The sequence below is a fragment of the Lepidochelys kempii genome, chromosome 6, assembly GCF_965140285.1.
Source record: "Lepidochelys kempii isolate rLepKem1 chromosome 6, rLepKem1.hap1, whole genome shotgun sequence".
In the NCBI taxonomy this organism is placed as follows: domain Eukaryota; kingdom Metazoa; phylum Chordata; order Testudines; family Cheloniidae; genus Lepidochelys; species Lepidochelys kempii.
In genome coordinates this window covers 909,035-925,251 of record NC_136385.1, presented here as the reverse complement: position 1 = coordinate 925,251, position 16,217 = coordinate 909,035, and the positions used below count along the sequence as shown (strand labels likewise).

The following is a 16,217-nucleotide window of genomic DNA, read 5'->3' as shown; positions in this document are numbered from 1 at the left end:
GGCTAGCGCCAGGGGAAACCGAGGCACGCACAGCAAGGAACAGCCCAGGAGTCTTGGCTCTGAGCCAGGAGAGAACCCAGGCGTCCGGGCTAAGCAAGCAGGCTTCTTTTCATACCTAAACTGTCTTTATTAAAGAAACACTTGTCTCCGTGGCTAGGGCGGGGTTAGGGTCAGTTCACCCCCCCGGGGCGGGGCCAGATTATTGCACAGTTATTAGGGGGCCAGCCCCACACCCCACCCTGTTCCAGTGCTGGGGTGAACCCACTTCCAAGCTCCCCTTATTGCCCCCAGGAGGGGGCTCCAGGGCTGCACCCCACGACTGAACTGCCTCCTTTTGCTCCCAGTGCGGGGGCTGCCCCCCACTGCTGAGCTCCCCCACCCCACTCCTAGTGGGGCGGGAACTCAGAGCCGGGCAGCAAACCCCAGATTTGATCCCAGAGGGGGCAGCTCTCGGAAAAGAGGGGTGAACCCCATCTTGTTCCCAGTGAGGGGGCCATATCCCCACATGCTCCCAGAGTGTGGGGTGCAAGGAGGGGGTTTGGGGTGCTTGCTGCCCCCCATTTCCTACATGCTGCCTTTCCAGTGCTCAAGAGGGTTGGAGTGCTTAGGGGCACTTGGGGGGGCCTGTGCTGGGGAGATTTGGGGTCCCCTGTGGGAGAATGGAGAGCTGGAGCAGGGAGACACCCCCAAACAAATGAGGGCATGGGGGAATATGGGGGGGTGGAGCAGCAACTCCCATGTGTTCCCCCACTCCAGAGTTGTGGGACCCTGCTGCGTTCAGGGGGCATGGGCACCAGAAAGAGGCATCTTCCCTTTCACAGTGGGGTGGAGAGATAGGGTTGGGGGGCAGGAGGAAAGTTGGGGGCCCAGGACCCCCCCAGGGCAGGACAGTCTCCTCTAGTCCCCCTTCGCTCTGTTCCTTCCACCATCCCCCCACTCCCACCAGCCCCCCCGGCTCCAGCCAACCCCCACCGTCCCCCCTCTCCAGACCCCCCATCCCACAGCCGCAATGGCCAGGAGTCCCCCGGGGCAGGGGGGCGGATACCCCCCCCATACACACACAGTCCATCCCTGCCCCAGGGGGGTGGGGGCAGGGGCTCAGCTCCCCCCAGGTTTTGGGGGGCCCCATCCCTCAGCAGCATTTCTTGACGGGGGGCTTTTTCTTGGGCCTGTTGATCTTCACCACCTCGGGGTGCTGCAGCCGGGCCAGGTTCTCCTGCTTGGTGCGGAGCACCATGGCCGTCACCGCATTGAACATCTGGGGGGCGGGGCAAAAGGGTGGTGAGCTTCCCCGCAGCAGTGCCCCCGGCCCGATCCCCCCACCCAGCGCCACGAGCTTCCCCGCAGGGCTTCCCTTGGCCAAGGTCAGATTCCTGCAGCCTCTCCTCCCTCCTCTCCCCATGGTGCTAGGAGCTTCCTGGCAACTCCCCCCACGCACACACAGTGCTGCGAGCTTCCCCACAGCAGTGCCCCCACCAGCTTCCCTCCCTGCCCCCTGCAGGGCTGCAAACTTCCTCCCAGCAGTGTCCCAGGCTGAGGCAAACTGCCCGGCAGCCCCATCCCCCCTTTCCCGGAATGGGGCTGGGAGCTTCCCAGCAACAGTGTCCCAGCCATGGACTGTTCCTGCACCCCACCCCCCATCCCGAGACACACACACAGTGCTGCAAGCTTCCCTTCAGCAGTGTCCCCAGTCTGGCTTGCCCCCCCCGCCGCGCTGCGAGCTTCCCCACAGCAGTGCCAGTACCTCCTCGACGTTGAGGTTCTCCTTGGCGCTGGTCTCAAAGAGCCGTACCCCCATCTGCTCGCTGAAGCGCCGGGCGTCGGCCGTCTCCACCTGCTTCCGGGAGGGGTCCTCGCACTTGTTCCCCACTGTGGGGAAAGAGGGGGGAGGGTCAGGCACAGGGGAATGGGCCCCAAGGGGTTAACCCAGAGTCCCCTGGGGTAGCGGGATGGGGGCAAGGGGACACATCCCCTTGGGGAGGGCAGTTCTGGGGGAGCTGAGGGGGGCCCCAGACTCACCCAGCACCTTGCAGACACTGTGGGGGAAGGGGGACCCTGGGGGGATGAGGGGGGCCCCAGCCTCCCCCGGCACCTTGCAGACGCTGCGGGGGAACGGGGACCCCAGGGGGATGGGGGGGCCCCAGCCTCCCCCGGCACCTTGCAGATGCTGCGGGGGAAAGGGGACCCCAGGGGGTTTGAGGGGGGCCCCAGACTCCCCCAGCACCTTGCAGACGCTGTGGGGGAAGGGGGACCCCAGGGAGTTTGAGGGGGGCCCCAGACTCACCCAGCACCTTGCAGACACTGCGGGGGAGGGGGGACCCCAGGGGGTTTGAGGGGGGCCCCAGCCTCACCCGGCACCTTGCAGACGCTGCGGGGGAAGGGGGGCCCCAGGGGGTTTGAGGGGGGCCCCAGCCTCCCCCAGCACCTTGCAGATGCTGCGGGGGAAGGGGGGCCCCAGGGGGTTTGAGGGGAGCCCCAGCCTCCCCCAGCACCTTGCAGACGCTGCGGGGGAAGGGGGGCCCCAGGGGGTTTATGGGGGGCCCCAGACTCCCCCGACACCTTGCAGACGCTGCGGGGGAAGGGGGGACCCCAGGGGGTTTGAGGGGGGCCCCAGACTCCCCCGGCACCTTGCAGACGCTGCGGGGGAAGGGGGACCCCAGACTCACCCAGCACCTTGCAGACGCTGTCGCAATTCTGCCCAATCTCGTGCAGCCAGCGCTTGACGTTGACGAAGGATTCGGGGTTCGTCACGTCATAGACGACGATGACACCGTGGGTGTTACGGTAATACCTGCCCAGGGGCGTGGGGGGACGAGACAAGCCATGGGACCCAGGCATCCGAGTAATCAACAAGCCCCCACGCCCCTCCCAGAGCCGGGGAGAGAACCCAGGAGTCCTGCCTCCCAGCCCGCCCTGCTCTAACCCAACAGACCCCCAGTCCCCTCCCAGAGCTGAGAAGAGAACCCAGGAGTCCTGGCTCCCGCCCCCCCCCCACTCTAACCACTGACCCCCTCCCCTCCCCACCCCAGATGGGACCCAGGCGTCCGGCTCACGTGGAGGTGATGGTGCGGAATCGCTCCTGCCCGGCCGTGTCCCAGATCTGCAGCTTGACCCGCTCGCCGTTGATCACCAGGGTCCGGATTTTGAAATCCACGCCGATGGTGGTGATGTAACTGCCTGCCGGGGGGGGGGGGCGGGGGGGGCAGAGGAGCCGGGGGGGGGACGAGGGAAAGGAGAAAGGAAGGAGTGGGCCGGGCGGGACAGAGATGGAGGGGAAGAGAGAGGAACCAGGAAGGGGAGGGAGCCGGGAAGGAGAAAAGGGAGGAAAGGTGAAAAGGGAGGAAGAGACGAGTGATGCATCCAGCCGATGGGGTCACGGGGCTCTGTGACGATCCCCCCGAGACACCCCCAGACCCAACAGTGCCCCTCCCAGTGGGGTCCGTCCCAGGGAGGGGGGCTCGGAGCCAGGAGTGCAGTCGCTCCAGCCCAGATGTGAACCCCTGGGGACCACCCCAAGCACCCGGAGGGAAGGGACCCCCCCCAGAACCACACGGCCCATGGGGGGGCAGAAGGAGGATTTGGGGACTGGGGTGAAGTGGGGAGAGGAATTGGGAGGCCAGAGGAGTTTGGGGGGCAGTGAGGGAAGGAGGCTGGGGACCTGTGGGGGGGTTGGAAGAGGGGGCAGCCAGGCTGTGGGGGGGGGGTACTTACCGGAGAATGTGTTATCTGCAAACCGCAGGAGGAGGCTGCTCTTCCCCACCCCTGTGGGGAGAAAGGGCTGGTTAGGGGGAGCAGCCGGGACCCCCCGCCCCCCAACGTTGGTCCCAGAGCGACCTGCCGCACCCACAACACAAACAGACGTGAACCACTCCCTCCCAGAGCCACCCGGGGTGTTTACCCACCGAGCGTCACCCTCACCCCACCACCTGGAGAGAACCCAGGAGTCCTGGCTCCCTGCTCCCTGCCCCCCGCCTATAACCACCAGACCCCACTCTCCTCCCCGAGCCAGGGAGAGAAGCCAGGAGTCCTGGCTCCCAGCCCCCGTTATAACCACTAGACCCCACTCCCCTCCCCGAGCCAGGGAGGGAACCCAGGAGTCCTGGCTCCCAGCCCCGCTTGCTCTAACCCACCAGATCCCACTCCCCTCCCAGAGCCGGGGAGAGAACCCAGGAGTCCTGGCTCCCAGCCCCCCCCCCCCCACCCCCCGCTATAACCACCAGACCCCTCTCCCCTCCCCGAGCCAGGGAGGGAACCCAGGAGTCCTGGCTCCCAGCCCCGCTTGCCCTAACCCACCAGATCCCACTCCCCTCCCAGAGCCGGGGAGAGAACCCAGGAGTCCTGGCTCCCAGCCCCCCCCACCCCCCGCTATAACCACCAGACCCCTCTCCCCTCCCCGAGCCAGGGAGGGAACCCAGGAGTCCTGGCTCCCTGGCTCCCAGCCCCGCTTGCCCTAACCCACCAGATCCCACTCCCCTCCCAGAGCCGGGGAGAGAATCCAGGAGTCCTGGCTCCCAGGCGCCCCCCCCCCCATAACCACCAGACCCCTCTCCCCTCCCAGAGCCGGGGAGAGAACCCAGGAGTCCTGGCTCTGGGCCTGTCTCGGGCCCATAGGGGGTGCCCAGCTGCTCTGGAGGCAGGGGGTGGGTGGCGCTGGGACTAACTGGACTGAAGGGAACAGCTGCCTTGCCGGGTGGGGAGAAACCGGGACAGGACACAGGCATCCGGGGCAGCTCCGCTCGCTCCGTTACAAACCTCACCCCGAGGGCAGGCCGGGCAGGGCAGGGCACCGGCTGAGATCTGGGGGTTCTCCCCCCCCGATCTGCCCCCCAAAATAATCTCTGCCCCCCACTATAGGTGTGGTCTGCACAACTCCCAGGACACACCCCAGAGGGGCACAGAGAGAGTAGGTAGAAAGAGGAGGACTGAAAAAGGGGGGACGAGAAACCCCACCCCACCTCTGTGTTATACAGGGGTTGATCTCAATGCATTTCAACCCCCGGGGGTTGGGTCTATTTACCCCGCTGCACTCATGGGGAAACTGAGGCACAGATGCGCAGGGAATTGTTCAAGTTCACAGAACTGGGAATAGAACTCCCAGCCCCCCCTGCTCTAACCCACCAGCCCCCACTCCCCTCCCAGAGCCGGGGAGAGAACCCAGGAGTCCGGGCTCCCAGCCCCCCCTGCTCTAACCCACCAGCCCCCACTCCCCTCCCAGAGCCGGGGAGAGAACCCAGGAGTCCGGGCTCCCAGCCCCCCCTGCTCTAACCCACCAGCCCCCACTCCCCTCCCAGAGCCGGGGAGAGAACCCAGGAGTCCGGGCTCCCAGCCCCCCCTGCTCTAACCCCTAGGCCGCAGGGCGGGTGGCAGAGAACAGGCCGAAGGGGAAAGCGCAGCGGGGTGCAGAGCGGGGAGCAAGGGGAGGGAAGAGGCGCGGGGGGGAGAAGAGAAGGGGGGCAGCGCGGGGGGGAGAAGAGAAGGGGGGAAGGAGACAGGCCGGACAGAAGAGAAATGACCCAGAGGAGACGGAAGAGGGAGGGGAGGGGTGGGGGGAAGAGGGGCCAGGGCCAGGAGAGGAAGAACATGGAGGGAGGGAAACTTAGGAAGGGGGAGGGGGGGGAAGAGAAGGATGGGGGGCGGAAATCTTCCCCAGGGGGCGCCAGGAAGCGGGGGGGGGGCGAAGAGAAGCTGGAACAAAGGAAGGAAACAGAGACACGAAGCGGGGAAGGGACTTGGAGAGAGGGAGCGAGGGAAAGGAAAGAAGGAGGCAGACGGGGGGTGGGGGGGGGCCCAGGGGAAAGGGGCCCGGGGGGGGCAGGGAACACACCATGGGGGAGGCAGGGGAAGGGGGTCCCGGGGACAGGAGGTCCCGGGGAAAGCGGGGTCGGCAGGGGAAGGGGGTCCCGGGGAAGCGGGGAGGGAGGGGGGAAGGGGGGGTCGGCAGGGGAAGGGGGTCCCGGGGAAGGGGGGACGCGCCAGGCCCGGCCCCTACCCGAGTCCCCGATGATGAGCAGCTTGAAGAGATGGTCATAGTCCTTGCCAGCCATTCGCCTGCCGGTCCCTCCCTCCGCCTGCCCGGTCCGGTCCGGTCCGGTCCCTCCCTCCGCCGGTCCGGCCCGGCGCCCCCGGGCTGCGGGGGTTCAAAGTCCCGGCCCCCGGGAGCTGCCTGGGCGCAAGGGGCCTCTGCTCAGGGGGTCATGGCTGGGGGGGCGCCTCTCCCGGGGGGGTCCCCTAATCCCGGGCCCCCGGCTGCAGGAAGGGGGGGGGGGCGGGCAGAGCCGGGTGCGGACGGGAATCGGGCCCCCCAGAAACCCCCCTTTTCCAGCGGCGTCCGCGGCCCGGCGGTGGGTGGACCCGGGATCAGCTGACCCAGAACCTCCCTTCCTGCGGCCTCGGCCCGGGCCGGCTGGGCTGGGAAGGGGCGGGGCCTGATGGGGGCGGGGCCAAGTGACCCCCCCCTCCTCCCTGGACACGCCCAGTCCGGCTGATAGTCCCTGCCCCCTCCCCCGGAGCCCCAAACACCCACGCTGCCACCCCTATGCACCCCTCCCCCCAGCACCCCAAATCCCCACCCCCCCAGACCTCCTCCCCTGCACCCCCAAACACCCACCCCTCCCCTATGCACCCCAAATCCCCACCCTCCAGACCTCCTCCCCTGCACCCCAAACACTACCCCACCCCAATGCACCCCTCCCCCAGCATCCCAAATCCACACACCTCCTCCCCTGCACCCCCAAACACCCGCCCCTCCCCTATGCACCCCAAATCCCCACCCTCCAGACCTCCTCCCCTGCACCCCAAACACTACCCCACCCCAATGCACCCCTCCCCCAGCATCCCAAATCCACACACCTCCTCCCCTGCACCCCCAAACATCCCCCACCCTCATGCACCCCACCCCCTGCACCTCCAAACACCCACTCCACCACTATGAACCTCACCCTCCAAATCCCCCCTCCCCCAGATTGGGGGCCCCCCAGGCTGAGCCCCATAGATGGTCAGGTCCACCCCTCCCAGAGATGGAGTCACCCCCCACTCTGTCCCCTTGCTGCACAGGAAATGGGTTCCTTCTTCCCCATCCCCCCAGATGCCCCCCTTCATCAGCCCCCAAGAAGATGGCTCCCCCGACTCTCACGCACACTCAGTCCCTATCCTCCAGTTGATCTCCCCCAAAATCTGGGGTCCCCCCTCCCACAGCCCATTCCCTGTGTGCGGGGGAGGGTGTCTGGGCTGCATTTGTCCATCTGTCTGTCTGGGCCCCATTCCTCCACCCGGAAAGGACATTCCAGCCTGGCTTCCCGTCCACGCCCCCCCACACCGCTACAAGTACCCCATTGTTCTCCCGCCCCCAGGGCGGCAACCACAGCCGCTCGCTCCTCTCCCAGAGCTGGGCAGAGAACCCAGGAGTCCTGGCTCCCAGCCCCCCCAACCCTACTCCCCTCCCACCCTCCCAGAGCCAGGGAGAGAACCCAGGAGTCCTGGCTCCCAGCCCCCCCTGCTCTATCCAACTAGACCCACCTCCCCTCCCAGAGCCAGGGAGAGAACCCAGGAGTCCTGGCTCCCAGCCCCCCCTGCTCTATCCAACTAGACCCACCTCCCCGCCCAGAGCCAGGGAGAGAACCAGGAGTCCTGGCTCCCAGCCCCCCCTGCTCTATCCAACTAGACCCACCTCCCCTCCCAGAGCCAGGGAGAGAACCCAGGAGTCCTGGCTCCCAGCCCCCCCTGCTCTATCCAACTAGACCCACCTCCCCTCCCAGAGCCAGGGAGAGAACCCAGGAGTCCTGGCTCCCAGCCCCCCCTGCTCTATCCAACTAGACCCACCTCCCCTCCCAGAGCCAGGGAGAGAACCAGGAGTCCTGGCTCCTTGTGGAAATGACACACACACACAGCGCTTAGTAACCATCTCTCTCTATACTTGCTCGGTGCAAATGATAGCTGCACAAGGCAGCGGGATAGAAAAATCCCCGGTCACAACCCGAGCGCGTTAACTACAGAGACCGACAGCCTCTGCGTCACCGTGGTTAGTAAGGGAGCGTGTTCCCTGTGTCGCTAGATAGACCTTTGATCCCATAACAACCCACGGTGCACGGGGCACCTTGAGCAGATAAGGTAGCAAAATATTCTGCCCCCAGCTGGAGGGGGGTGAGCCCTGCTCTGCGTGTGTGAGAGAATCTAGAACCTCACAAGTTCTGCGGCTTGAGCGGGAAATACTCGCCCAAAGTAGCAGTTAAGAGGATGCTTTGTGGAAGGGGAGTAGGGCCTAGTGGGTTAGAGCAGCAGAGGGGGGTCGGCATCAGGACTCCTGGGGTCTCTTCTCTGCCACTGTGTGACCTTGGTCAAGTCCCTTCGCCTATCCGTGCCTCAGTTTGCCCCATGTGAAGTGGGGATAAGGGTAGGAACTCAGTTTATGGGGGCTGGGTTGAGGGGGTTAATCAGTGTTAATAAAGTGCTAATCAAGTGGAAGGTGCTGGCTAAGGGCCAGTGCTGAGGGTTATTACATGGCCGCTTTTCTCTTGGCTTCTCTAGTGTTCTGGCCAGCCACCTTTTGTGCCTTTTATTGAGTCACCTAGAACCTGAAGCAGATATTTTTACAGATGCCTTATTCTGCACCTTCTGTCTGTCCATAATACACGTTAGTCCTGAGTCCTCATCTGAAAAACACAGATGAGCAATGCGTCTTGGTAGCTAGAGATCCACGGGCAAGGGAGTGAAGAGCAGGCTAATCTAGAACAGGATTTAGGGTGATCTAGAAGCGTCAGTTGGCTGACACCAAACCTCCCGTTGGGAAGCATAGGGGGCAGGAGGATTTGCCAGCAATGAAGAGCCCACTTGAAGTGAGTTCTCTGATCTAGAACTCCAAACAGGATATGATGTAGGACCATGTCTTTGTCAACAGGGTGCATCCACTTGGAGTGAACGGTGTAACCAAGAACCCCGGCTGGGATCACGCACCATAACTGTTACCGCCACAGATAGTCCAACTGGCCAATTTAGAAAGGGACGTCTGGGTATCCTTGCACATCCAGTAGCCTAACCTAGAACACTCAATTGGCTCACATGAAACATTCATTTGGCTAATCAGCACCATCCAGTTTGTCAAGCCATGGTGAGAAGGGTTGGATAACCTGGTAAGATAACCTAGAACCCTAGTGTGTTCAATATGGAGAATCCAGTTGAATAGAGTTGGCCAACCTAGATTATGCAGTAGGATAACAGGGAACTCGGGGTTGGTCAATACTGCATATCCAGTTGTATAAAGCTGGCCAATATAGGTCACTCAGTAGGATAATCTAGAACCCTAGTCCAGCCAATATGGAGTAAACAGCTGGTTAGTTAGCCAACAGATTGTGCAGTAAGAAAACCTGTGGGCTGCTACTACAGATGACCCAGTCAGATAGGATTGGGCAACCTAGAGCAGCAATTGCTTGTTCCACATGCAGCATTAAACCTAGGAGGTTGAGGACCTAGAATGGCTGTTGACCCACCTAGAACATCAACTTGGGCAATTGAGAGGGGACGGTTTTGGAAAGCTGGGACTTGCAGTGGCGTGCCTGCAAATCCTCTGGACAGACTTTCTAGCTGAGTGACCTAGAACCTCCTGTTGAGTGACCTTGCAGCTAGTTACCCAAGACTCATCTCAGTGGCACCTCGGTAACCAGCCGGTTTGGCCGCGTCCTTTGTTTGGTGCTGGTGTGTTGTGTCCACTCACCCCATCCTGACCCCTCTGCCTCTCCACTCCCTAGAACTCCAGAACCAGCCCCCAGTGTCTCAGCTTTTTTTGAAGAGCGATAGGAAGCTGGTGCCATTGGGGGCGCTGTTCCCGCGCCGAAAGAAAGGCGAGGTCTTGGCCTGCTCTGGGGTCCTGGAGGGAGCTGGGGGGGACATGGGGATCCCTTCTTGCTGCCGCTGGAGCTTCAGCTGCTGCTTGATAATGAACTCCATGTCGTCCTGGGAGAGAAATGGGGGCACAGAGGTGAACATTGCCATAGGCTAGGGAGGGGACCCAGGAGTCCGGGTCACAGTCCCGGAGACTGTAGCAGCTGGGAATGGTACTCAAGTCTCTGGGTCACTGTTCTGAGGGCTTTACCCACCACAGATGGGACCCAGGAGTCGTGGTGATTCTAGCCACTGAGGTAGGAACCCAGGAGTCCAGGATACTATTTAGGGCCTCTACCTGCTAAGAAAGGGACTCAGGAGTCCTGGGGGGAACCTTCCCACCCCCCAGAGTCGGGACCCACCTGCCAGCCCTCCAGCTCCTGGGACAGCGCCATCTTCTGGCGGATGGCGGCGAGCAGCTGTTGGCTCATGGAGTCCCGCTCCAGAGAGACCTGGGCCAGCTCCAGCTCCATCTGGCCCTTCCTGCGGTGGGGGGGCCACAGGGGTCAGACCCAGCACCCAGCCCTGCTCCCCTCCCCCCCCAACCAGCCACCGCCTCTTGCCCGATCTCCCCCATTCCCCTCCCCTGATCAGCGCCCCTCCAGCCCAGCCTCCCCCGCTCCAGCCCCCTCCCGCCCCATCTCCCCCACTCCCCTCCCCCAATCAGCCACATCTCCCCCGCTCCCCTCCCCCATGATCATTCCTGTGTTCCCCGCTCACATCGCCGCCCCCCCAGTTCCCCCTCCAGCCCTAACTCCCTGGATAGTCATTTGGGGGCAGTTCCGACTTGTGAGCACAAGGGGTCTCTCTTCCTGAGTGGTGCATCATGCAGGGGGGTGGGGAACAGGGCACGGGGCCTTTCCCCTCTCAGGGGCACCAGCTCCGGGGGAGGGGGACGGCCTGGCTCGGGGCAGGGGCGGCATGGGGGGGGTCTCACTTTATTATGGCTTCATCCCGATCAGCCACGGCCAGTTTGAGGGTCTCGTCCCGGTCACTCTCCTGGAAGAGGCGTCTCTGGCTCGCCAGCTCCCCCTGCAGGCCGCAAAGCTCCACGTGCTGCAGGGTCAGCTGGGGGCAGAGAGAGGGGGTAGGGCAGGGAGAGCGCCCCCTGCTGGGGAGCCCCCCATGCCCCCCACCCGGGGTCCCACTTATGGCCTCCCACCCCAGCGAGGAGAGAGCACCCCCCCCACATACACTCACCTGGTCATGGAGTTTTTGTATCTCTACCTCTTTCTGTCTCAGCAGGTCTTGATCCAGTTGGGTCAGAGCCAAGACCCTTTTAGCATATTCACCCTCCTCTTCCGACCCCCGGGCTGGGGTCTTCGGACCCCCAGGGGCAGCCTCGGATACGGTCCTGGCCAGGGGCTAACCCAACACGAGAACAACATCTTTGGCACTGAGATGCAGCCACCTCTGGGGTGCGGCGTGGGGGCTGTTTATACAGGGACCCCTCACCCAGTGCTTAGATGGGCAATTTCTAGGTTCCCAAAGGAACAGGTTCTAGGTTCCCCAATGATGGATGAATTCTGGGTAATTTCTATGGCCCCAAAGAGGGAGGGTTCTATGTCCGTCACCTACTTTGGGGTACTAGGTACTTAGTTGAGCCGTGGTTCTAGGTTCCTCAACAACCACTGGGTTCTGGGTGACTTACATCCCCCCAAAAGAGGAGGTTCTTGGTTTCCCAACATTGGGTTTGTTCTAGGTTCCTCAGCAGGGGATGGATTTCTGGGCAACAGCAAGACTCACCAAGAGATTGGGTTCTAGGTTTCCCAACAGAAGACTCGTGCTGATTTAACGGAGGTGAACATACCCCAGCCCATACAAGGATGTTGGGGACCCCCCAAGAGCCCTTCCGCTCACCTTAGCAGGCCCCCCATTCTGCTCCGGGCTCCCCTCGCCGCTCTGCTCGATCTCCGACTGCAGGGAGGCAACCGAGGCATCCGAGTCGTGGAGACGAATCTCATCCGTCATCTCCCTCACCCGGCGCTGGAGCCACCTGTTGGAGACTCGGAGCTCCTCTGCCTCGGCCCGGAGCTGCTGGGCCTGGGGGGCGGGCAAGGGGAACAAAGGGTTAATACAGCCCCCCCCTCTGCCGCCGAGCCTCCCAGCCGCGCGGCGCCCCCGGGCCGTACCTGCAGCTCCTTCTCGTGCACCTCCCGGCGCAGGAGCAGGAGGTTTTCGTGCAGCGTCTCCACCAGCCCCTGCACGGCCTCGGTCTCCTCCCGCCGCTGCCGGGCCTGACGCTCCAGCTCCTGTTTCCGCTCCTGCAGCATCAGGTTCTGGGGAGCGAGAGACGGGTCAGAACTGGCGCCCCCAGGAGGGGAAAGGCCCCAGGTCCAGATCCCCACCCTCCGAGCCAGCCAGTCCCCGCCCTTTGGCTGGACCAGAGTCAGCGCCCCCTGGAGGGGAAAGGTCCCCTGCCCCATACCCCACCCCTCTGAGCCAGCCAGTCCCCGCCCTGGGGCCGGATGGGAGCTGGCGCCCCCTGGAGGGGAAAGACCGCAGGGCCCGTTCCCCATGGCGCCCCCTAGAGGAGAAAGGCCCCAGGTCCTCCCCCATCCCCTGAGCCAGCCAGTCCCCGCCCTGCGGGCGGACCGGAGCCGGCGCCCCCCTGGAGGGGAGGGTGCGCATCTCACCTCGGCCTGCAGGCTCTGGGTCTGGGCCGCGTGCTCGGCGCTGCTCATCCCCAGGGTGCAATTCTCAACCCGCAAGGCCATCAGCTCGTCCTGCAGCTGCTGCTCCAGCTGTGAGGCCTGGGGGGGGAGGGGCAGACAGACGGACAGATGGACGGGGGCAGAGGGGAGTGAGCTGGGCCCACTGGGGGGCTCAGACACAGCATCGGGGACCTGCCTGACCTGTGAGCTGAGAGGGGTATGGGGGGGTCCCTAGGACCCAGCACTGGCCCTTTAAATCCACCCACTCAGGAAATTCACCCCTTGCCCCCCCATCTCCTCCCCCCCTCCCCTGATCCTGAGCCACTTAAGGGATTTCAGCCCAATAGGATCATGGGACACAGAGGGGATGTCCAGGCAGCCAATATTACCCACTCCTCCCCTCCCCTCCCCTCCCAGGGAACCCAGGAGTCCTGGCTCCCAGCCCCCCCCCGCTCTAACCACTAGACCCCACTCCCTTCCCAAGGAACCCAGGTGTTCAGGCTCCCAGCCCTGCCCCCCATGCTGTGACCACTAGGCCCCCCCTCCCCTCCCAAGGAACCCAGGTGTTCAGGCTCCCAGCCCTGCCCCCTCGCTCTGACCGCTAGGCCCCCCTCCCCTCGCAAGGAACCCCGGCGCCCGGGCTGACCTGGCTCAGCTGCTCGGCTAGGCGCTGGTTCTGCTCGGACAGCTCCTGCGCGACGTGGGAGCTCTCCCGGCTGGTGTCCTGCTGCTCCAGCCGCTGGTGGCCCAGCTGGGCTCGTAGGGCCGCCAGGTCCCCCTCCAGCTCCGCCCCCCCGCGTCTGCCACTCGGCCACCCCCGACGCCAGCCGCCGGCGCAGCTCGTACTTCTCCTGCTCCAGCCTCTGCGGGGGGGTGGGGGGGGAGATCAGCCCTGGGCAGCCCCCCCAGGCCCAGAGGGGAACCGCCCCATTCCCTGCCCCCTGAGTCAGCCAGCCCCCCCCAGGCCGGATCGGGGCTGGCGCCCCTAGAGGGGAACAGCCCCATGCCCCATTCCCTGCGCCCCCCAGGCCGGATCGGGGCCGGCGCACCTTAGGGGGAAAAGCCCCATGCCGCATTCCCTGCGCCCCCCAGGCCGGATCGGGGCCAGCGCACCCTAGGGGGGAAAAGCCCCATGCCCCATTCCCTGTGCCCCCCAGGCCGGATCGGGGCCGGCGCACCCTAGGGGGAAAAGCCCCATGCCGCATTCCCTGCGCCCCCCAGGCCAGATCGGGGCCGGCGCACCCTAGGGGGGAAAAGCCCCATGCCGCATTCCCTGCGCCCCCCAGGCCGGATCGGGGCCGGCGCACCCTAGGGGGAAAAGCCCCATGCCGCATTCCCTGCGCCCCCCAGGCCGGATCGGGGCCGGCGCACCCTAGGGGGAAAAGCCCCATGCCGCATTCCCTGCGCCCCCCAGGCCGGATCGGGGCCGGCGCACCCTAGAGGGGAAAAACTCCATTCCCTGCCCCCTGAGCCAGCCAGTCGCAAGCCCTGGGGCCGGATCGGGGAGGCTGCCCAGCCCTGGGGTCGCCCCGGTACCGGCTGCACCCCTGGGTGGTGCTGCCAGCCGGACCAGTCGGACCGGGTGCTGGGGTGTGTCAGCCCCAGCCGGGCAGGGACGGGGGTAATTACGGGGGCAGCCGGAGAACAGGAGCGAAACAGAGCAGGAGGGTGCGTCATGGGGGCGGGGGAGGGGGGAGAAAGTCCAGGGACCAGCCCCCCCTCTGAGCCAGAGAGAGTGTGGTTAGAGCAGGTGGGGGTGGGGCTGGGAGCCCGGACTCCTGGGTTCTCCCCTCCGCTCTGGGAGGGGCGTGGAGTCTAGGGGTTAGAGCAGGTGGGGGTGGGGCTGGGAGCCCGGACTCCTGGTTCTCCCCTCCGCTCTGGGAGGGGCGTGGAGTCTAGGGGTTAGAGCAGGGGCGGCTGGGAGCCCGGACTCCTGGGTTCTCTCCCGGCTCTGGGGGGGAGTGGAGTCTAGGGGTTAGAGCAGGGGCGGCTGGGAGCCCGGACTCCTGGGTTCTCCCCCCGGCTCTGGGAGGGGCGTGGGGCTGGGCCCGGGGGGGTCTCACCTCCAGGGCGGCCGCGTGGTCCCGGGCCAGCGCCTGGCAGCGCCCCCGCAGCTCCTCGTTCTGGTCCAGCAGCATCTTGCCCAGCTCGGCGGCCAGCAGCAGGTCCTGCTCCTTGCGCTGCAGCAGCACCCCGGGGTCGTCGGTGTCGGGGTCCCCCCCGGCCCCCGCCCCGGGGCCCCCCCGCCGCTCCGTGGCGAAGGGGTAGAACTCCTCGCCCAGCGCGGGGGGCGTCGGCAGGAAGGGGGCGCCCCGCGCCTCCTCCTCGGGGTAGGGCGAGGGGGCGGACATGGGTGGGGGGGTGCAGGACGCCTGGGTTCTCTCCCACTGGATGGGAGCAGCAGGTACCCAGGGCTCAGTTCCTGTTTCTTTCCCGATTCCTCCCCCCGCCCCCAAGGGGCCGGCACAGGTGAGTCCTGCCCCCCCTTCTCCGGCCCTGCCCCTTCCCTCCTTCACCCCTCCACCCGCCCTGCCCCGCCCCCTTCCCTCCTTCCACCCATAGGTGCCGACTCCGTGGGTGCTCCGGGGCCGGGGTGCTCTGCCCCCCCTGCAGCCGGGGCGCTCGGGGAGGAGGTGGGGCTGGGGCGGGATTTGGGGAAGGAGTCGGAATAGGGGCCGGGAGGGGGGGGTCAAGCCCCCACCGGCAGGAGCAGAAGTCGGCGCCTTTGCTTCCAGCCCCGATCCCCTGTCCCTTCTCCCCCCTCCTGCCCCCCACCTCGCCCTGCCCCCTGAAACCTCCCAATCCCCCCTCCCTCAAACCCACGGCCCCAATCCCCCGAACACCGGCGCCCGGCCCCCACAAATCCCCGACGAACCCAAAGGCCCCCAAAGCCCTCGGCCCGGCCCCCCGACAGGGACCCCAGCCCCCCACCTCCCCACCAGTCCCCGAACTGCCTCAGCCCCCCCCCCGCGTCCTGCCAGCTGCCAGCGCCGCCCCCCAGCCCATCCCCCAATCCATTAGCGGGGTCCCCTGGGTGCCCGCGTCCGCGTCCGGGAACCGGCTGCATTCGGGGAGCGATCGATGGGAGCCGGGGGGGGGTGGACAAGTGTGAGGGGGGCGCCCTGGGGCCGGGTGGGGGCCGGAGCCCCCCGGAGGGGACGGGCCCTGAGCCCCGAAGCGTCCCGACGGCCTCACCCGGCTCGAATCCCCCCACGCACCCCTGGGGGGGGGGGCCCAGCCTGAGCTGTGGGTCAAACCCCTCCCCCGCCCATGCGCCCCTGCCCTGCCTCATACCCTGCCCCCCTTACCCCTCCCCCGGACCCCTCTTCCACCTATATACCCCTCCCCCTCCTGATACCCCACCCCCACCCCTGCACCCCTTCCTCATACCCCTCTTCCCCAATACCCTCCCCCTCTGATACCCACCCCCACCCCTGCACCCCTTCCTCATACCCCTCTCCCCAATACCCCTCCCCCTCCTGATACCCCACCCCCACCCCTGCACCCCTTCCTCATACCCCTCCTCCCCAATACCCTCCCCTCCTGATACCCCACCCCCCACCCCTGCACCCCTTCCTCATACCCCTCCTCCCCATACCCCTCCCCCTCCTGATACCCCACCCCCACCTATATACCCCTCCCCCTCCTGATACCCCTCCTCCCCAATACCCCTCACTCTGAGATAGCGCG

General features: G+C 65.7%; 3 protein-coding genes across 3 annotated transcripts in view; 1 reads left to right on the top strand and 2 right to left on the bottom strand.

Moving 5' to 3' along the window:
• Window positions 1-103: 103 nt before the first annotated feature.
• Window positions 104-6,432, bottom strand: LOC140912285 (ras-related protein Rab-35). Its single transcript, XM_073346470.2, has 6 exons — window positions 5,990-6,432; window positions 3,712-3,762; window positions 3,054-3,177; window positions 2,667-2,791; window positions 1,745-1,869; window positions 104-1,258 (listed from the first exon to the last, which is right to left on the bottom strand). The coding sequence occupies exons 1-6, from the start codon at window positions 6,042-6,044 to the stop codon at window positions 1,133-1,135; spliced, it is 606 nt and encodes a 201-aa protein (XP_073202571.1). The 5' UTR covers window positions 6,045-6,432; the 3' UTR covers window positions 104-1,132.
• A 1,330-nt stretch (window positions 6,433-7,762) lies between these two features.
• The window catches only part of MMP25 (matrix metallopeptidase 25), a 30,489-nt gene continuing 22,034 nt past the window's right edge, over window positions 7,763-16,217 (top strand). Inside the window, exon 1 of the mRNA XM_078853068.1 lies at window positions 7,763-9,125. The gene's annotated coding sequence lies outside the window, so the exon portion shown is untranslated. The remainder of the gene's footprint in view (window positions 9,126-16,217) is intronic.
• On the bottom strand, window positions 7,883-14,964 carry BICDL2 (BICD family like cargo adaptor 2). The gene is given in 9 exon segments (XM_078853069.1): window positions 7,883-9,945; window positions 10,236-10,356; window positions 10,811-11,238; window positions 11,734-11,916; window positions 12,006-12,152; window positions 12,510-12,626; window positions 13,174-13,320; window positions 13,322-13,390; window positions 14,591-14,964. Coding segments are annotated over 9 exon segments (1,680 nt in total). The 5' UTR covers window positions 14,879-14,964; the 3' UTR covers window positions 7,883-9,765.